At 43.4% G+C, this 22,626-nt stretch overlaps 1 protein-coding gene across 3 annotated transcripts in view; it reads right to left on the bottom strand.

Annotated features, from left to right (window-relative positions):
* Window positions 1-22,626, bottom strand: part of LOC115478696 (allantoinase, mitochondrial-like) — a 153,237-nt gene that overhangs the window by 65,622 nt on the left and 64,989 nt on the right. For all 3 annotated transcript variants that reach the window (XM_030216222.1, XM_030216220.1, XM_030216221.1), the window contains exons 7-8: window positions 13,297-13,390; window positions 3,277-3,463 (exon numbers count right to left, since the gene is read on the bottom strand). In XM_030216222.1, the coding sequence (XP_030072082.1) occupies window positions 3,277-3,463; window positions 13,297-13,390 (281 nt within the window). The remainder of the gene's footprint in view (window positions 1-3,276; window positions 3,464-13,296; window positions 13,391-22,626) is intronic.

A 22,626-nucleotide genomic window follows, 5' to 3' on the forward strand; every position in this document is an offset into this window, starting at 1 on the left:
TCCTGACTCACTTTTCCTTCTGGTGGTCAGACTCCAAGGCTTTTTAACATTCATGCTAATGATCCCTCTGACTCTTATGCTTCTCAGTTTCTCGCTTTAACATCCTCCTTGAATCTTCAACTGTGCTTCACTACTCCCACTCACTAGAATGGCCACTGTCTTGATCTTATCCTCTTCTCAAACTGCTCACTCTCCAGTTTCTGTGCCTCAGCTCTTCCCCTCTCTGACCATCATCTGATAACTTTCACAGTCAAACACCCTCCTCCCCAGTCCTGTCCAAACTTAACCAACACATTTAGAAATCTTCAGGCTATTGACCCTCCTACTCTGTCTTCCAGTGTTTCAAATCTCTTCTCTACCACTATGTTATCCAAATCTGTCAATGAGGCTGTCTCTTCCTATAATACTATTCTTTCCTCTGCTCTGGATACTCTTGCTCCTCCCATTCCCCGTCCTATAAAGCGTATCAAGCCCCAGGGAATCCGCTACCTACATTCCTGTGCCCGCTCTGCCGAACGCCTTTAGCTGAAATCCTGTGCCCATGCTGACATCATACATTTCAAATTCTTGCTGACCTCCTTCCAGTCTGCTCATTTACTTGCCAAACAGGAATATTACATCCAGTTGACAAATTCTCTTGGTTCAAACCCTCGACGTCTCTTTGCCACACTGAACTCTCTCTTCAAAGTGCCTTCACTTCCAACTCCCTCTTCACTTTCTCCCCAGACTCTGGCTGAGTACTTTCATGACACGGTTCACAAGAATAAACTTGAATTCTCAACCAGGTCACCTCCACCTCTCCTTCCCTTAGTCCATTCTCTCAACCCTTCAACCCCTGCCTCCTTTTCTTCCTTTTCTGAAATCACTGACGAGGAAACTACACATCTTCTCTCCTCCTCAAAACTAACTACCTGTTCCTCCGATCCTATTCCCACCCATCTACTTAACACTATCTCTCCTACTGTCATCCCTTTTATCTGTCATATCCTCAATCTTTCACTTTCCACTGCGACTGTTCCTGATGCCTTCACACACCACTCATTAAAAAACCTGTCCTTCCAACTATCGCCCCATCTCTCTCCTCCCTTTCCTATCCAAGATACTTGAACGTGCTGTTCACCGCCGTTGCCTTGACTTTCTTTCTTTGCAAGCTATTCTTGATCCACTTCAATCTGGCTTTTGCCCCCTTCATTCAACTGAAACAGCGCTTGCTAAAGTCTCCAATGATCTGTTCCTGGTCAGATCCAAAGGTCTCTATTCTATTCTCATCCTTCTCGATCTATCTGCTGCTTTTGACACTGTTGATCACAGCCTACTCCTTGATACGTTGTCCTCACGTGGATTTCAGGGCTCTGTTCTTTCCCGGTTTTCTTCTTATCTCTCCCAACGTACTTTTAGTGTATACTCTGGTGGATCCTCCTCCACTTCTATCCCACTGTCAGTTGGTGTGCCTCAGGGATCTGTCCTGGAACCTCTTTTTTTCTCCATCTATACTTCTTCCCTTGGTACTCTGATCTCATCCCATGGTTTTCAGTACCATCTTTACGCTGATGACTCCCAGATCCACCTCTCTACACCAGAAGTCTCAGCAGGAATCCAGGCCAAAGTATCAGCCTGCCTGCCTCTCTGACATTGCCACCTGGATGTCTCACCACCATCTGAAACTAAACATGACCAAGACTGAGCTTCTTATCTTTCCCTCTAAACCAACCTCTCCTTTTCCCCAGTTCTCTATTTCTGTGGATAACACTTTCATCCTCCCTGTCTCATCAGCTCATAACCTTGGGGTCATCTTCAACTCCTCTCTCTCCTTCTCTGCACATATTCAGCAGATTGCTAAAACCTGTCGTTTCTTTCTCTATAATATCACCAAAATTCGCCCTTTCCTTTCTAAGCACACGACCAGAACCCTTATCCACACTCTTATCACCTCTCGCTTAGACTATTGCAACTTGCTTCTCACAGGTCTCCCACTTAGCCATCTCTCTCCTCTTCAATCTGTTCAAAATTATGCCGCACGACTTATATTTCGCCAGTGTCACTATGCTCATATTAGCCCTCTCCTCAAGTCACTTCACTGGCTTCCTATCCGTTTCCGCATACAGTTCAAACTCCTCCTATTGACTTATAAGTGCATTCACTCTGCGCTCCTCAGTACCTCTCCACTTTCATCTCTCCCTACACTCCTCCCTGGGAACTCTGTTCACTGGGTAAATCTCTCTTATCTGCACCCTTCTCCTCCACCGCTAACTCCAGACTCAGTCCCTTTTATCTTGCTGCACCATATGCCTGGAATAAACATCCTGAGGTGGTCCGTCAAGCTCCATCTCTGGCCGTCTTCAAATCTAGGCTAAAAGCCCACCTTTTTGATGCTTCTTTTAACTCCTAACCCTTACTCACTTGTTCACTACCCTTATTTTATCATCCCCACCTCAGTAATTCCCTTATCTCTTATTTGTCCTGTTTGTCCTAATTAGATTGTAAGCTCTGTCGAGCAGGGACTGTCTCTTCATGTTCAAGTGTACAGCGCTGCGTACATCTGGTAGCGCTATAGAAATGATAAGTAGTAGTAGTAGTTTCTAAGGAAAGATTTAGCACTATAGACATCAGGTACTGTACATGGTACTTGAGGACCCCAGAGAGGAAAGGGAGCCCGGTCACCCAGAGAAAAGGAAGAAGGATTGCAGCTAAGTAAGGAGAAAGCAGAAGATGAGAAGATCTCATCCGGTGCCACTGTGCTTGGCTTTACCACATTGTTATATTGAAAGTTTCTTAGACTTGTTTGCATAAAAGACATTTTTTAGTTAAGACTTATTTTTGGAATACCACTTCCCATTATCTGAAGTTTTTCCTTTGTCAATATGCTACAACTAGGGTCTTGGAGTTAAGTAATCTATACTCCCCATGAGAAAATATATGTCTTTCCCTAAAAAATATATGGGGATGTGACCTTCTCTGTGATACATACTCAGAGGAGGGGCTATGGAAAAATTCCTTTGCAGGGGAGAGAGAATGAACAACCTTCTCTCCTTTCTACTCTCTTTAGGTGGTGATGCCTTTCTTTCTTTCTAGAAAACTCTGGGGGGGGGGGGGGGCGGTCACTAAATTAACCCAATGGAAAAAGAAAAACATTGTGACAAATCCCACATAAGAGTACTTGGCAAATGATTTAGTTCACTTCCTACCTTCACTAACCAAAACATGTTTGCTGTAACAGGGACACGTTCCTTTCACTGTCTGAGATTATTGAGATCATTCATGTTCCCACTACATTACCTGGTTGTCCTTCCCCCTGATGGGGGGACAGCACTTGTAGTATGTGCCTCCTGGGGGAATGTGTTCAGAAGTCAGAGTAAGGTAATGGTGAGTTGTCTCCACAGTAAGTGGTGCGCCTGCCTGACGAGCTTCTCGTATGATGGGCAAGGCTTGGGCAGATGAGAGATGGACAATGTGGCACCGGACACTAGAATGAAAAAGAGTGGATATGACAATAGGAGTCTTCTGCTTTCCCTGTATGGGAACAATTTTACTAAATCTCTTGTGAGCTCACCAAGTCATCCTCATTTATTAAGCATTGTTGATATAGTCGTGTTTGGCATAACCAGGTACAGAAAGCAAGGCTCATAATATTCTTTCCAACCTCTCTCAATGCATATATGTATATATCTGTTTTGTGGTTCTTTATTTATTTAGTCACACCTTTTCAGTAGTAGCTCAAGATGAGTTACATTCAGGTACACTAGATATTTCCCTGTTTCTTCAGGGCTTACAATCTAATTTTGTACTTTAGACAATGAAGAGTTAAGTGAGGTGCCCAAGACCACACGGAGTATCAGTGGGATTTGAAGCAGACTCTCCTGGATGTCACGCCTAGTGCTCTAACCACTAGTCTAATCATCCTCTGCATGTACTGTGTTTTGTTTGGGTGGGAGGATAGCTGAGAGTGGTGCTGCAGGTTTCTTTTTGGAGGGGTGGTATTTTGGGAGGGAGTATCAGAGAAGTCTGTAAGGTGGTGGAGAAAGTTGCAACGGTTAATTTTAGGGGGATGTCACAGTTTTTGGAGGCAGGGGAAGTTAGCAGAGTGGTGGGGCAGTTGATGGGGCTATTGGTTTTGGTAGGACAATTTGCAGGATGTGGGGCAGTTGTGGGATAGAATTTTGGAATGGGTCAACTTGCAGAGTGGTGGGGTATTTGTGAGGCTAGGCTAGAGAAATTGTGTGGGGTGGTTTTAGGGTAGGGCAGTTAGCATAGGAGTATTTTCTTTTAGATATGAGGTAGTTAGCAAGCAGGTGGGACAGTTGGATGGAGTCGTTTTTTATGATGGGGTAGTTGTAAGAGGTTAATTTTTGTGTGTGATGCAGTTTGTGGGATGATGGAGCAGTTGGGGGATATTTTGGGTTTGGGATAGTTAGCAAGATGGTGGGACACTTATGGGGGTACAAATTGGGAATGGGGCAGTTTGTGGAGTGATGTGGCATTAGAGGAGGCAGATTGGGGGATGGAGCAGTTTGCAGGATAGTGTTTTAAGGAGCAGTTTGTAGGGTCTTGGGATAGTTTTAGGGGGTAGGTTTTTTGGAGGATGGGAAGTTTGCAAGGGATTGGGACAGTTTGTGGGGTGGTCCTTTCGGGGGGTGAGGCAGCTTGCAGTGTGGTGGGGCAGTTGTGGCAGTTTTGGGGGATGAGGCAGAGCAGTTGTGGAGTGTTTGTTTTTGTGGGTGGGCAGTTTTGCAGGGTGATGGGACAGTTCTTGAGGGTAGTTTAGTTGGTAGAAGAGTTTGTGCAGGGGGGTATTTTGGAATGGTGGGGGAGTATAGAACAGGGGACGGCAGTTTAAAAGGAGAAATTCCCTAACTGCATTGTTTTACAGTATGGAAATTTTTATGTTACAGAAGCTGAAACTGCTCCATAGCAATGTACTGGACAATTTTTATTTATTTATTTGGGGGTGGGATAGGGAGGTACTCTCAGTGGCAATTTGGCCTATTTCAAAATTCATGCATGTTTTACCGTTCTTCCATGTGACAAGTTTCATCCCACCATGTTAAATTTTGAGGTTATTGCCCCCACATCTGCTCCCATCTGCATGGGCCATTTTTTAATTTTTTTGGAAGGAGGCTTATTTTCTTTTGAACCACAAATCCAATTTACAAATTTTGTATCTTGATGTTCTTTTATTGTTTTTTCCAACATAGCAAGTTTCATCTGTTTAAAATTTTGAAGAGTTATGACAGATGGACAGACAGATGGACTGGAAAACAAAAGTGAGAGAGTGGATGAGGATACCAACAATTATGTATTTATTTACTAAAAAATTAAAATTAATAATTAAAAAATAGCAATGTACATAAAAAACGACCCGACACGGCCGTGTTTCGGCCCGAAGGCCTGCCTCAGGGTCTTTGCAACCTTGGTGGATATAACTCGGAATGTGTGCTCCAAGGAAAATAACAGGACACCATCCTCTTAGGTCTTCTCTCTTCAGAAAAAAATATATGCAATATATTTAAAAGACAAAACGAACTTGTAAAGCTCCTCTCCGAATAGATGTCTGCAATTGTGACAAATATATTGGAATATATTTTCACATTGCAGACATCTATTCGGAGAGGCGCTTTACAATATGTTCGTTTTGTCTTTTTAATATATATTGCATATATATTTTTCTGAAGACCTAAGACTAAGAGGATGTTGTCCTGTTATTTTCCTTGGAGCACACATTCCGAGTTATATCCACCAGGTTGCAAAGACCCCTGAGGCAGGCCTTCGTGCCGAAACAGGCCGGTCGGGTCGTTTTTATGTACATTGCTATTTGTTTTAATTATTAATTTTTAATTTTTTTAGTAATAAATACATAATTGTTGGTATCCTCATCCACTCTCCTCACTTTTTGTTTTCTTCCCACGGTTCCGTGAGGGTTTCACCTCCTTTTTGATTTGCAGACAGATGGACCTGACATTCTTGACCTTTTTTGTATAATTCTTTCCAACTTCTGTTGATTTGGGAAGAATAAAAAAAAATCAACATCCCCTCCTCCCACACTCAGATCATGCAGCAGTATCAAAGCCTTAATCCTCAGGACAAAACACACCAATAAACGTGATAACTGCATTTCACATTGCTATATTTTGCCTTGACTCTGATCTTCATCCTGAATCGATTCTCCTATCTCTCATCTGTACAGACAGCTTTGATAATAGGGGGAACAGACCTTTTGTAAAATAGGCATTTGTGCGAGGCTGCCTAGGCCCAGTTTGAAGAGGTGCCATTCCACATTCTCACAAAGGGAAAACACATCTGTGGGGGAAAATATCCCCATTGGGTTTTACACCAACTAAGAGCAATATACAGATGGTTAAAAATGTTCAATTTCAGCTAGAGCTTAATGAAAGATTAAAGGGGAAAGTTATGAACGTGAGCTACTGCCAAAGACATGTTATTTTACTTTTAATCAGTATTAGTAACTAGGTCTCTGCATAAATGAGACCCTGTGCTAAAAGAGAGTAATATAGTGGACATGGAGAGACATTTTAGAAAGGACACCCAGCTCAAAATATGGATGTCCCAAGTCAGAACATCACAAACGATGTCCATCTCACATGTATTTTAAAAACATCTAGCATGAACATCCATTTTAGAAACTGTAACGTCCAAATTAGAAACAGGGGAAAAACAAGGGACATGAATATCTGTGTGGCAGCATAGGAGCGTCCATCTTATAAAATGGCCATACAAATAACAATGCAGAGCAGAAGGGTAACGTAATGGTTAGAGAAGTGAGTTTGAGAATCAGGGGGCCCAGGTTTAAATCCCACTACTGCTGTTTGTGATTTTTTTAAAAATGTTGAACAGTTCAATTTCACCATTTAAAAATGTACACCACTTCAGTAGCCTTCAGGCTTGCAGGAGTCTTATATATTCAGGTACAGTCAGTAATTTTCTGTTCCTAGAGGGCTCAAAATTTAAAAAAAAAGGGGGGGGGTAAAATGGGATTGAACTTGGGTCCCTAGGCCACTGCCACTAACCTTCAGGCTACTCCTCACACCTATGTGCTACTCTGTTAAGAATGTCCATAATACCTGAACTGTCAAAGATCCTGGTGTCCCTTGCCAATTTCATTTTCAGGTGAGAGAGGGATGACAGTAACCATTGGGGATTAAGGAGGTATCATGCTTAACTTCCCTAGTGGACAGCTGCTCAATCAGAGCACCTTTCTGTAACCGGATGTGACAAGTACCAGGTCTAAATAACATCCCACATATCTGGATGACCCTTCTCCTTCTGTGATCAGAGTTGGAAATCCATATTTTGGGCCTCTTTAGTACTGCCCAAAACATACCCAGACATACCCCCTCGCCATATGGATGTACTGCAGTGTTAGATATCCATAACCTGCCTTTTGTAAAATTAGGATTATGGATGTCTATGCAATATGGATATCTAAATGCCATTTTTCAGATGTCTAAAACAAGAATAGAGCTTCTAAAATAACCACCATAGTAAATAACAGCAGATAAAGGCCTACACGGTCCATCTAGTCCACCCAACTTCTAATTCTTCTTAATTTCCCACTATTTATTTCCAACTTAAAATTGAAACCTTAATTAAAATTGCTGCCTCACTACTTAAAGTAGTGTCACTTACACGTATAGGTTTTAAAATGGGAAGCTACATGTGGCAGCGTACACTTAAATATGAAAGTTGGAAACTAGTACTTCTCGTGAAAGTTGAAGGGTGTCATGTTCCTAGGCTTGAACAGCAGGCGTGAACTCTGGAACAACGTGAGCCCTTGGCCTACTGTCAGTGAACGACAGCAGGAGGCAAAACCCTCCAAGCAAGACAGAGCAGGATTCAGGATGCACTTGGCTTGGCTAGAGTCAGATACTGGAACAAGCTTGACTTGACTGGGCTGGAGCCAAATGCTGGAATGGACTGGGCTTGACTGGACTGGAACCAAATGCTGGAACAGACTTGGCTGGACTGGAACCGAATACTGGAACAAGCTTGGCTTGACTGGAGTGGAACCAAATACTGGAACGGACTTGACTTGGCTTCACTGGAACCGGATACTGGAACAAGCTTGGCTTGACTGGAACAGGATTCAGGATACTCAGGCAGGATTCAGGATTTACAAACAAGCTTGGCAGAAACAGGATTCAGGATACTCAGACAAGGCAGCCACAAGCAGGGTAGGGCTGAAACTAGGGACAAACAGGGTAAAGACAGACAAGCAGGGACAGAACCAAAGCTGAAGGCTTGCAAGGCAGAGACAAGCAGGAAAGGGACTGGAGCTAAACCCTACCAGGGTAAAGACAGACAAACACTAGAACTAAGGCTGAAGCTAAGGTAGAAGGGACTAGAACAAACAAGGCAGACTAGGCTGGACACAAAGCACACAAACAGACAAACAAAAGAACTAAGGCTAAAGGCAGAGGTGCACACAGACAAGACACAGAAGCGCCCACAGACAAGAACAAGGCAACAAGGATCTAGGCAGAAGTGCTCACAAGCACACGGACTAACTTGAGGACCTTTGGCATTGCAAAGGCCCTGAATATAAGTGAACCACTTCCTTATAACAGGACAGAGACAGGAAATACACAGAACCCAAAGTGAGGCTTGAAACACAGAGGAAGTGGAAACCCTGCAGGACAGAAACAGGAAATACACACTGAACACCGAAGTGAGGCTTGGAACACAAAGGAAGTAGAAGCCTACACTCTGAACACCAAAGTGAGGCTTGGAACACACAGGACAAACACAAGCATGCAGAAAAAGAAGTCAGCTCATGAGCTGACCAGCAGAAAAGGTGAGTCAAACGAGGGGTCACGGCCACAGTCGTGACAAAGGGATTGTGCATAAGTACATAAGTATTATTACACTGGGACAGACCAAAGGTCCATCAAGCCTAGTATCCTGTTTCCAAAAGTGGCCAATCCAGGTCACAAATACCTGACAAGATCCCGAAAAACTTCTATACATTTTATGCTGCTTATCCCAGAAATAGCAGTGGATTTTCCCCAAGTCAATTTAATAATGGTCTATGGACTTTTCCTTTAGGAAGCTGTCCAGACCTTTTTTAATTCCCGCTAAGCTAACTGCCTTTACCACATTCTCTGGCAACCAATTCCAGGGTTTAATTACATGTTGAGTGAAGAAACATTTTCTCTAATTAGTATTAAATGTACTACTTTGTAGCTTCATTGCATGTCTCCTAGTCCTAGTATTTTTGGAAAGAGTAAACAAACGATTCACGTCTACCCATTCCACTCCACTCATTATTTTATAGATTTCTATCATATCTCCCCTCAGCTGTCTTTTCTCCAAGCTGAAGAGCCCTAGATGTTTCAGCCTTTCCTCATAGGGAAGTCGTCTCATCCCCTTTATCATTTTCGACGCCCTTCTCTTTACCTTTTCTAATTCCACTATATCTTTTTTGAGATGCGGCAACCAGAATTGAACACAATATTTGAGGTGCGGTCGCACCGTGGACCAATAAAAAGGCATTATAACGTCCTCACTTTTGTTTTTTATTCCTTTCCTAATAATACCTAACATTCTATTTGCTTTCTTAGCCACCACAGCACACTGAACACAGGGTTTCAACGTATCATCAACAACTACGCCGAGATCCCTTTTTTGGTCGGTGACTCCTAACGTGGAACCTTGCATTACATAGCTACAGTTCAGGTTCCTCTTTCCCACATGCATCACTTTGCAATTGCTCACATTAAACGTCATCTGCTATTTAGATGCCAGTCTCCCAGTCTCGTAAGGTCCTCTTGTAATTTTTCACAATTCTCTTGCAATTTAACAACTTTGAATAACTTTGTGTTGTCAGCAAATTTAATTACCTCACTAGTTACTCCCATCTCTAAATCATTTATAAATATGTTAAAAAGCAGCATTCCCAGTATAGACCCCCTGGGGAACCCCACTATCTACCCTTCTCCATTGAGAATACTGGCCATTTAACCCTACTCTCTGCTTTCTATCCTTTAACCAGTTTTTAATCCACAATAGGACACTACCTCCTTTCCCATGACTCTCCAACTTCTTCTGGAGTCTTTAATAAGGTACTTTGTCAAACGCCTTTTGAAAATACAGATACACAATATCAACCGGCTCGCCTTTATCCATATGTTTTTTCACCCCTTCAAAGAAATGTGGAAATGTGCCTTCATTTTATCCATGTGTGTTTCTCAAATGGCTGCACCTGCAACATATATTGGCAAAATACACATGTACTTCAGCGTGCATTTTAGAAAAAGCTCTGCGTTGGCAGAGCTTTATATAAAATACCTCTGGAATTAAGCACATTATGATCTGGATGTCTCAATTTTAATCTCTATGTTTTCTGTAAAATGGGGCTTCACATTGGATAACCAATAACCATTTACCCTTCCGGAAGCTGCTAAAAACTTAACTCTTCAAGCAAGCCTACACAAAGGACTTGACTTAAATTAAGACCCTTCTGCGCCTCTCGGATCTGACCTTAGGACAGAACCAGAACGCTTCCTCTTTTACTCCTTTATGATTTCATCCCTCTTCCAGCCATAATTATACATTCTTCCTTAATTACAACACACTATCCCAATTTACACCCCCTTCCCATTCCCTACCTCTACCAGCTTCCTCCCTTACCCATCTTACTTACCCACTTTTTATCGTCCACCTCTTTATATACTATATTCTGCTGTTTTATCCATTTTGTAAACCTGTTATTTTTATAAGCCACATTGAGCCTGCTAATAAGTGGGAAAGCGCGGGGTATAAATGTTACAATACAATAAAGAGGCAGAACTTGACAGCAATTTCCTAATGATGACTTGAGAATACTTATGAAATGGTTAGGACAGTGGTGTGCTGGAGCCGGCTCGCTCCGGCTTGCAAGAGCCGGTTGTTAAATTTTGCTCGGACTTGCGAGCTGGTTGTTAGAAAGGGCGAGCCGGCTCTCTCTCCCTCCTCCCTCCGGATCCGGTCCCTCACCGACCCTGCCTTGGCCATCGAATTCTTCGGGGCAGGCAGTCTTGCCTGCCCGCTGCCAGCGCTGACTCTCCCCCGCTGCCGGTTCGCGCTTTAAAATGGCCGCCGAGATTTCCAGAGGCGGCCTCGTGAGACTTCTGCTGAAGTCTTGGAGGCTGCCCTGTAAGTCTCGGCAGCCATTTTGAAACGCAATCAGGCGGCGGGGGAGAGTCAGCGTTGGCAGCGGGCAGGCAACAATGCCTGCCCCAAAGAATTCGAAGGACAAAGCAGGGTCGGTGAGGGAGCGGATCCGGAGAGAGGAGGGAGGAAGGAGAATTTGCTGAACAACTCGGGAGGGGGTGGAAGAGGAAAGAAGGGAGTCGCTGGGCATGGGTGGATGGAGGGGAGAGAAGGGTCGCTGGTGCATACAGGGCAGGGGAGAGGAGGGTCACTGCTGGACATGGGTGGATCATGGAGGGCAGGGGAGGGTCACTGCTGGACATGGGTGGATGGAGGGCAGGGGAGAGGAGGGTCTCTGGGTATGGGTGCATGCAGGGCAGGGGAGAGGAGGGTCACTGGGTATGGGTGCATGGAGGGCAGGGGAGAGGAGGGTCACTGCTGGACATGGGTGGATGGAGGGCAGGGGAGAGGAGGGTCTCTGGGTATGGGTGCATGCAGGGCAGGGGAGAGGAGGGTCACTGGGTATGGGTGCATGGAGGGCAGGGGAGAGGAGGGTTACTGCTGGACATGGGTGGATGGAGGGCAGGGGAGAGGAGGGGAGAGAGAAGAAATGCTGGACATGGATGGAGGGGAGGGAAGAGTGAGGAAGGAGATGAGATGAGGGAAAAGGAAGAAAGGAGAAAAAAAATGGATGAAGAAAATAGGCAGAAGCTGAGGACCAGAAATGAAGAAGAAAGGAGGAAAGGAAAGAAATAAATGGAAAGGAAGCCCTGGAAACGGAGTTAAGAGGACAGATAGCAGCAGAATCGGGTACTGGGCCAGCATGATCAGAAAAACAGTCACCAGACAACAAAGGTAGAAAAAAAATCATTTTATTTTCATGATAGTGTTTAGAATATGTTCACTTTGAGAATCAGGTGCTCAACATTAAAAGTTTATATTTATTTACTTATTTATGGCATTTTATCGCACATTAAACATGAATTAGATTGGAACCTGGGATCATAAACAGGTCTTTATTTGCCGTCATCTACTATGTTATTATGTTATGTTATTTAATTTTTTCCCCTGGAGTAATGCATTGCCACCCCCCCCCCCTCCCAGGCTCTCTCCCCGGTCATAGCCAGCTCTGCAATTTGGGGGGGGGGGGGGAGGCACAGACGGGGACCGGGGAGAGAGCCTATTGTTAAACATTTACCAGCACACCACTGGGCTAGGGTGAAAAATAAACCAGTCCTGTGAGGCAATAGCACTTTGTCCTTTTAGAGCGCTGATTTCTTGTTAATTTCTGCCTTACTTGATTCAAAAGATTCAGTCCATAGTAAACATGGGCTGTGTGGTTATTCACCCTCATCTAGAAAACCACATCTGTGCAAGATGCATTTTGTCTAGCAGTTTGAGTTAACTGGTCATACCTGAACATGCTAAAATCTTGAAATAATCCTTCAGATATGCTGAAATAAGCTGGATAGCACTAACTCCTTTTGCTTTAAAGAAGTGCTTTTTTTTCCTGTAAACGATCTTCCTACTTGTTCAAATTTGGAAGGTTCTCATTGATTCAAAGTATTCCATTGATTTATGGAACACATATAAGGATTGAAACATGCCTATCCATGTTTAAAAAGGGAGGGAGGAGGCCATGGAAGGGTATATTCTTACTTGAAAACAATAATACCTCACCAATAATATGTAAGTGTGGAAACAGTGCTTTGATGAACTTTTATAAATTGTGATGGTTTTGATATAAAGAAAAATTTGCATATTGCACTGCTCATTCCATACAGAGGTTTTTATGCCTATGATTGAAGTATGAATATGTACTCCAGAATACTCTGAGATGTTTTCCTCTGTTTATGGTTTGCATTTTTTATATTTTATTAGTGATGTGTTTTTTTGCATTAAAGGAGGAAAGGGAAATGGGACTTGATATACTGCCTTTCTGAGGTTTTTGCAACTACATTCAAAGTGGTTTACATATATTCAGGTATTCATTTTGTACCAGGGGTAATGGAGGGTTAAGTGACTTGCCCAGAGTCACAAGGAGCTGCAATGGGAATTGAACTCAGCTCCCCAGGATCAAAGTCCACTGCACTAACCACTAGGCTACTCCTCCACCCCTCACTCCTCATATTTTTTTGATTTGTATATTCTTACTTGTACAGCAAGCAGAGTTCAGCAACCATTTGGATGGCTTGCACTTCCATGATGTCTGGGCGAGTGTTCAAGAATGTATTGTATTCTGTGGGGTCTGTGGAGAAGGCAGACAAGTCAGGAATCTTGGAGTTAGATTCATTACTCTTGAGTCACATATACTGAACTATTTGCTAAGCATGCATTCATTGTGATTATCAAGATACCTTCAGCCTTTCTTGGAAAGTAATTTATAAACCATAGCACACAGAAAGATGTAAAAGTTCACCATAGATGTAAACACATATAGAGGGTGATTTTATGTGATATTGTATTGCACATATACTGATATATACACATGACAAATCCATTATAAAATTACCCCATATTATATAACAATAATTCAAACGTTAACAATCTCAAAAACGTAATTGAATATAAGTGAACAAAACCATGGAATAATTAGAGAAGACTTAACAATTCATATGAAGGAAACTTTATTTATTTAATGAGTTTTATATATGCCATCTTATGGAATAATATTCATTCAAAATGGTTTACAAAATCATAATAGACATCAACAGACTAACTTCATTTCTCAGGTCCAGTGGTAGTTCATTTCATTTAATTGAAGCTACACTAAAAGCCTTTGAATGCCATGATGGTTTCTTAACTTCTCATAACCCAGGACCACAAAAATATTCCCTTGCTGCAATCACAATGGCCAGTTAGGGTAATAAGACTGGGAGAAGAAATAGGTTTTCAGTAGTTTCCTAAAAGACAAATACTTCTCTTCTCATCTAATATTCCTTGAAATAGCATGGATGAAAAAAACCTTCTCTCCCTAGTTTTTGGAAGATAAATATCATACAAAGCAGGTATATCCAGAAGAACTTCTTAAGAAGGACTTCATTTTCTATTTCATTGGTATCATGTTTGGTGCGCTTTCAAATAATCAGGCTCTCATTCTCTCAGCATTTTAAAAGGATAATTTTATATGCTCTTTTGTGCATAAACCCTGTTGTATAAGCATAAAAGGCCTCTTACAAACTTACCCCATGATTAAAAGTATTCATGATGACAAAAAGGAACATACTTTTGTATGACCAGAGGGTAGGTGTGATTGGGGGAGGAGTTTGAATAGACATTAGGTGAAGTTACAAAGTATGCATATAGGGCCCAATATTCAGCCAGCAGTGGACAGCACACTGGCTATCCACCGCCGGTGTTAAACCCCAATATTCAATGCCAGGCTGTATCCGTCAACCGGCATTGAATATCCAGGGGGTTTTTTGGCCACTAAAAAGTTAACCAACTATGCCAATATTCAGCGCTAACAGGCAAACTTTTTAGCAGTCACAGATAGGCCTGCTATTTAAGCTGCTTATTTTGACCACTCAACATAGCCGGATTGGTGCTGAATATCCATGCCTAGCTGGCTATGTCATGCAATATAGCCGGTTAGCAGCTAGCTGCTAACTGGGACATTCATCAGGAGATGAACCCGGCGGTAATCGTGGGAACCCTTACCGCCACCTCAATGGGTGACGGTAAGTGCTCCCCCCTGAAATGGCCATGGCCATGTGCCAAGTGCTTCACTTGCCGCATGGCCATTTCTTGAAAAAAACAAAGACCTGTCTTTTACTCGCTGCAGTAAAAGGGAGCCTCGGCGCACATCAAAAACACGTGCTGATGCCAGCACAGGCCCCCTTTTTCTGCTGCAACCCTATGTGCGTTACTTGATGCAACACTCATGGTCTGTCCATGCTCCTCCCATGTTTATGCCCACCTTGGAGTTACACGCTATAGCATTTACTGTAGGTGCTACTTTACAAAATATTGCTTAGTGCACTTATGCAAGAAAAATACCAATTAAAGGAACCTTTGACATGTGTAAGTGCCATGTAGCTATAGTGGCGAGCTTATAGAATTGTCCCAAAAGTCTTTATTAAATAGCCTTAAAATAGGCACCTACTTGCCCTCCCAATATTGGTAATGTGTTATAAACTAACCCTCTAAATAACAGGAAAATTAGTTTACATTTATTGGGAATCAATGGAGCTTTTTTCAATAAAGGAGCTGCCCTTCTTTCTTTGTGGATAAATGAATCATACTAGCTGCTTCACTTTGGATTATCAGAAGTCTACATAGCTACTTCTTAGGCTAGGGCTTCCACAACGACTATGCATTTGCACACACTGGAGACTGAGTATACGCAAACTGACCTCTTGCATATTCATTGAAGATATCCCAAAATCCAATTAGATGTGGGATCCCCCAGACATGTTTGAGAAGCCCCATTTTAGGCATTCTAATGAACATCCAGACAATGGAAATCTACCATAGGTGTAAGATCATAAGATTATACTAGACTAGCTGTCCCCGTTGGATTTGCTCAGCAATAGCTTAGTACTTTGTAATTGAGAAAAGCAAGGTTTATTTGTGTGTAATAACACTGTTTAAGTATGCTGAGGTGTGAGTGTGCATAGAGCTGGTGGTGAGAGGCGGGACTGGTGGTTGGGAGGCGGGGATAGTGCTGGCCAGACATACGGTCTGTGCCAGAGTCAGTGGTGGGAGGCGGGGATAGTGCTGGGCAGACATATATGGTCTGTGCCAGAGCCGGTGGTGGGAGGCGGGGCTGGTGGTTGGGAGGCGGGGACAGTGCTGGGCAGACTTGTACGGTCTGTGCCCTGAAAATGACAGTTACAAATCAAGGTAAGATATACACAAAAACAAGCACATATGAGTTTGTCTTGTTGGGCAGACTGGATGGACCGTGCAGGTCTTTTTCTGCCGTCATCTACTATGTTACTATCCAGCTCATAATCGAAAGTGATCGCCGGCCATTTCCCGACACAAATCGGGAGATGGCCGGCGATCGTGGAAAAGCGGCAAAATCGGTATAATCAAAAGCTGCTTTTTTTTACAGCATCACCGCTTTCCCGTCGCCTCGCCGGCGAAAGTTCAAAGGGGCATGTCGGCGGTGAAGCAAAGGTGGGACATGGGCGGGTATGGGCGTGGCTACCAGATAGCCGGCTTTCGCCGATAATGGAAAAAAAATGGCGTTAAGCAGTATTTCGCTGGGTTTATTTGGTCCTTTTATTTTCACGACTAAGCCTCAAAAAGGTGCCCCAACTCACCAGATGACCACTGGAAGGAAGCAGAGATGACCTCTCCGTACTCCCCCAGTGGTCACTAACCCCCCCTCACCAAAAAACCCCCACTTTAAACACTTTTTTTTCCAGCCTTTATGCCAGCCTCAAATGCCGTACCCACCTCCATGACAGCAGAATGTGTTCTGTCCTCCGACAGCCTTTTTCTGCTTGTGATGTGGCTCTGGGGTGAGTGTGACTCCTTTTCTGTTATTTGCACGGCAGAGTCACATCAGCAATGCATTGTGGTGGGTGTAGGTATTGGTAGGCTCTACTCCCCTGGTGCTTTCCCCCTGCTTACTGGGTGCCCTGTTTTGTTTCCTGTTGTAGTCCATGCGGTAGTGGCCATTTTTGTAAGCCAGTTTTAGTTCCCTTTCCTGTGTTACCCACGTTAGCGAATGTAGTTCTTACCTTGAATGGTGCTGAAGTGCCAGCTCTGTCCTACTGCTCATCTTAGTACCAGGGGACTCTTTGCCAGTGGGGTACAACCTCTAATCTGCAGTTAACTGTTAGTAAACGTGCTTATTCAAATAAAGGACTTCTTCAAAGAGATTAGTCTTCAGGTGTCAACTGGTGTGTCAAAGTTATACAGCAGCAATAAGTCCTAGAGGCTGTAAGTAGGTCCCTGGAGCAGTTTTAGTGGGTGCAGTACATTTGTGGGTAGTGGGTTTTGGGGGGGGGGGGGGTTGGGGGGCTCAGCTTCCAAAGTAAGGGAGCTATGCACGTGGGAGCTTTTCTGAAGTCCACTGCAGTGACCCCTAGGGAGCCCGGTTGGTGTCCTGCCATGTCAGGGGGGCCAGTGCACTAAAACTGCTGGCTCCTCCCACGGCCAAATGTCTTGAATTTGGCCGGGGTTTAAGATGGCCGACATAGCTTTCCATTATCGCTAAAAAACGACGCCGGCCATCTCAAACCCCGGCCAAATCCAAGGCATTTGGCTGGCCGGAACCATATTATCGAAACAAAAGATGGCCGGCCATCTTTTTCGAAAATACGGGTCTTGCCAGCTGTTTGCGGCACCGCCAAAATACATCGCCGGTCATGTATTTTGCCGGCGCCATTCGATTATTCCCCTCTATGTTACTCTGGGGTTTGTGAGAACGGATGAGTGTCAGTGAGGGTGTGGTACTGAGGGGTGAGTGTGAGCGGGGATGTGCTATTCTGGGGTGTGTGATTGGGGTTGCTTTGCTGAAGGGTGTGTGAAAACGGGTAAGTGTGAGTGGGGTGTTTTGCTGAGAGCTGTATTAGAATGGGTGAGTGTAAGTGGGGGTGGGTGAGAATGGCTGAGTGTGACTGGGGTGTTTTGCTGAGGGGTGTGTGAGAAAGGGTGACATTGACATTAAGTTTAATACTCCCTTAAATCAGAATATGTGGAGACTGGATCCCTACCTAGCACTAACTTTTCTTTTCCGATCAATTTGTTTAGGCTGATTTTCTTGATTAGTTGTTTCTTTCAATCTAGCAAGTGCCTCCCCACCAGTCTCTGAGCCCTCACCCTGTCCCAAAGTCTCCCAAGTCCCAGCCCCTCAGTTTGTTGCTGAGTGTCTCATCTCATGGACTTGGGAGAGGGTAGTGAATTCATGCACACTCACACTTCCCAACCTGACCACAAATACTTTCTCCCTACCCTGTTCCCACCAGTCTCTGAACCTCCTTTGTACTGAAATTGTTAGGGAAGAGGGTATTAGAGAACGTGAAAGGGACAACTGCACAGCTGCTGTCGGTCTATCTCCCAACCAGTCTCTGAGCCCTCACCCTGTCCCAAGCAGTTTGTCACTTAGCAACAGCAAGAAAGAACTTTCCGACTTGCAGCCTGTTCATTTAATGGATGGAGGTATTGCCATAGGCGGTCGGTGGCCCAACTGTTTGGGGAGGCTAAAGGGGGCGGGTTAGGGGTGTGGTCAGGGGTGGAGCTTAAATCCATAATTGTCTGATCACACACAGAAAAAAAAAAATAAAAATAAATGTCACAATTAATACCTTTTATTAAATTTAGATATTAGTTATGTATCATATGTCAAAGAATAAAGTGGTTGCTCAAAGCATATACTAACCACAATCGCTCAACTCCAAAACACTATGTACAACTTTGTGCAAAAACACACTCTGAACCTTACTGTACCATAAATATTACACTGGGCAGAACCTAATACACCAATATACCACCCATACGGAAAATGCAGACCGCCAGCAATATTGAAACAAGGGATCATAATATCACAATTCTCATGTAGAGCCACAAAACATCCTAATTCATGTTTAATGTGGGATAAAATGTCATAAATAAGTAAATAAACTTTTAATGTTGAACACCTAATTCTCAAAGTGGACATATTCCAAACAGTATAATGAAAATAAAATGATCTTTTCTACCTTTGTTGTCTGGTGATTGTGCTGGCCCAGTATCCGATTCTGCTGCTATCTGTCCTCTTAACTCCGTTTCCAGGGCTTCCTTTCCATTTATTTGTTTACTTTCCGCCTTTCTTCTTCATTTCTTGTCCTACATCCGTAAGTAAAAGCTGGGTCCTCCGCAAACTTGACTGTCCAGTGGATCCAGCTTTTGCCTATTTTCTTCATCCATGTGCAGTTTTTCTACTCTCTTCCTTTTCCGTCATCTCATCTCATCTCCTTCCTCACTCCTCCCTCCCCTCCATGTCCAGCAGCCCTCTTCTCCCCTCCCCTCTATCCACCCATGTCCAGCAACTCTCCTCTCCCCTGCCCTCTCCTCTCCCCTTCATCCACCATGTCCCGCAACCCTCCTCTCCCCTGCCCTCTCCTCTTCCCTTCATCCACCATGTGCAGCAACCCTCCTCTCCCCTTCCCTCCATCCACCATGTCCAGCAACCCTCCTCTCCCCTTCCCTCCATCCACCCATGTCCAGCAACCCTCCTCTTCCCTGCCCTCTCCTCTCCCCTTCTTCCACCATGTGCAGCAACACTTCTCTCCCCTTCCCTCCATCCACCCATGTCCAGCAACCCTCCTCTCCCCTGCCCTCTCCTCTCCCCTTCTTCCACCATGTGCAGCAAACCTCCTCTCCTCTCCTCTCCCGTCTGCCCTCGTTTCCTTCCTGCCCCCCCCCCCGCCGTACCTTTAAATATTATATTTTTGCTGGAGTCGCGGGCAGCGCCGGCATTGAAGGCATCAGCAGGCTCATCGCGGTTCCAGCAGCCTTCCCTCGCAAGTCGGATGATGGCTTCGCCCTCTTCTGATGTATTTCCTGTTTCTACGAGGGCGGAGCCACCATCATCCGACTTGCGAGGGAAGGCTGCTGGAACCGCGATGAGCCTGCTGATGCCTTCAATACCGGCGCTGCCCGCGACTCCAGCAAAAGTATAATATTTAAAGGTACGGGGGGTGGGGCAATGGCGGGCTCCCCAAGCCTCTTATACGGGGCGCCTATGGGTATTGCTCTCCTTCCCCTGAGTACCTTCTGTGAACCAAATCGCTTCAAACTACACAATAACCTCGGCAACGGTGGGTAGAGTCTGCTCGCCGGGTTTGGTGGCCGTAGCTCTTTGGAGGTCAGAGTAGTTTGGACATGGATAAACAAACAAATACACGCATCTGCTTTATATATATATATATATAGATAGATAGATAGATAGATAGATAGATAGATAGATAGATAGATAGATAGATAGATAGATAGTATAACAGTGCATATTTGCAAGTAAAATAAGTGAAAGACACACTCATTCAAAAGATGTAATGGCCACTCAGTGTGTGTCACCATAATAAATATGGGGGCAATTCTTTAAAGTGGTGCCTTTTTAGGCACTACAAAAGGGCATGCTTATCGCCAATTCTATAACAACTTAAAGCCATACCAAACCATTAAAAGTACTAGCACAAAGCCACTTTGGCACACCATAATTTAGGCATGACCACTTATTTCAGGTCTATGGCTTGCATATGTTGCCGTGCCTAAATACGCTTTGCAGTGCACGCAACTGATAGCATTCCTATAGCATGTCATGCCCAGGCTCCTCCCACATTAACACCTCCTTGCAATCATGCGCTAAGCAATTTAGGTGCACTGTTTACAAAATAGTACCTGACCCTTATGGGCATAAGTGCCAGTTATTGGCACCTATGACATGCGTAAGTGCTAGTATCCTATACATTTGTACACACTATTGGCACCTAAATTTAGGTGCCCTTTATAGAATTGCCCTTCACAGAAGTAGAGGGGCATTTTTGATAAAATGTCTAAGTCTGATTTTGGATGTTTGCTAAAAATGTCCAAAAATGCAGTAGCGAATATAGCAATTTTTGAACCTGAAAAAGTCTATCTTTCTGGTTCAAAAATCACCTTTTCTAGATGTTTTGTGCTCAGTGCTTTTTTTCTTTTGGGACCATTTTGAAAAAAAAAAAAAGGTCCAAGAGAAAAAAGTCCAAAAACCAGCCATTAGAATGTTTGAGGGACATCATTCTTACCAGCAGAGCAGTAAGGCAGCCTAGGGGGCGCTGCAGTGGACTTCACATAAAAGATCCCAGGTGCACATTTCACCATAACCCCCTTATATTGTATAGTGAGGTCACTGTGCTCGATGCGCACCACTACAATAGTTCTCAAGCTTGCAGGTATTACCTATATGTAGGTACAGTAGGTTATTAGATTTTAGAGGGCTCACACATTCCACCACAAGGGTACCAGTTAGAGTGGGATATAGGCCTGGGTCCCCTTCTTTACAGTCTACTACATCAACCACTAGGTTACTCCTGGAACCTTCCTGCTGCTCTGAGAAGAATGGTCATCTTATCTGAAGCTGTTATAGCGCCTGGTATGTACTGCCACTGTCACAACTTAGGGGGGTGGGAGGGGGTTTGTGACCACTGGGGGAGTAAGGGGGTCATTCGGTCATTCAGGGCACCTTTTGGTCACTTATTTGTGATTGAAACAGGTCTAGCCAAAAACATCTTAATTTTGTCCCTAGATGTTTTCATTTTGTTTCATTATTGCAGACAAAAAGCCGCCCATGCCCCCCCTCCAAAAAAACATGCCCTCTTCAAATTTGGATGCACTAAGGAGAAAAACATCTAAAACTGGAGTGTCAAAAATTGCAACTTGCTGTTTTTGAGAGAAAAATGTCCACCTACTACCTTATAACAGTTTTTCGATTTTGTTTTGTTTTGAAAATGAGCGCCATAATCTCTGTATACCAAATACATATATTTTTTTCAAATAATTTTCATTAAAACCATGGAAACATATTTCCAAAACCGCTAAAAAAACACTACAGGATAGATATTCAGCAGTCAGCGTTTTTTGGCCACTATCAGCTTTATCCCCAGATATTCAATGTTGGGCAATGTCCAGACGCCAGCATTGGATATCTGGTCATATGCAGCCAGCTAACACACATGCATATGCAATATTTACAGGATTTTGGTTCAGTGTTTAATTCATCCTAAACTGTATTATTGTAATCTTACATTAGCTATTTGTTCTAAATCGCTTAACTATCATTTATAATTGGTTCAGAATTCTGCTGTTAGATTGATTTTTGAATAATCTCAATTTGAGTCACTTCAATCTTATTACTCCAAACTTCATTGGTTATCTGTTGCTAAGAGAATTCAGCTTAAATTATGTATTACCACCTTCAAAATTCTAACTGGGGAAATAACTGACAAATGTTGAATCTAGTGTCCTTGTTACAAGGGTCCTCTACTGGATACAATATTCATAATCTTTTTCAACTAAAATTTCCAATGTATAAGAATTTAAAATCAATTACACATTTCACATTGTCTATTCAATATCAGTTAGCTAATTTATAGAACCAGCTCCCGTTGTTTTTTAGGTCTGTACTCATTATCTTCAATTTAAAAAAAAACATTTAAAATCTCTTTTATTCTGCAAAAGGGGTTTATCCACTGCTTAGTATATGTTACTAGTTTGTTTTAACTATTTGTAGCTCCTGGATAGACTAGTCCAGCTCTTGATTACTGTAATCCGTCCTTGAACTGAATAGGTATAGGTGGAATGCAAGAACTGGCATAACATAACACAACTAAAAAATATACCAAGCTAATTATTAAGCTATATTATCAATTTTAAATGTATGATAAACGAAAACTACAAGAAAAATACACAGAACAAAAACCCTGGAAGAGCATGGACATAGTTTGACAGTTTCATTTGAGGGGAGGCAAAGGGTGGGGCATGTCTCTCTTGATCTCCTTTGAGCACCCCCCC

The sequence above is a fragment of the Microcaecilia unicolor genome, chromosome 10 (genome assembly GCF_901765095.1).
Source record: "Microcaecilia unicolor chromosome 10, aMicUni1.1, whole genome shotgun sequence".
Classification (NCBI taxonomy): Eukaryota; Metazoa; Chordata; class Amphibia; order Gymnophiona; family Siphonopidae; genus Microcaecilia; species Microcaecilia unicolor.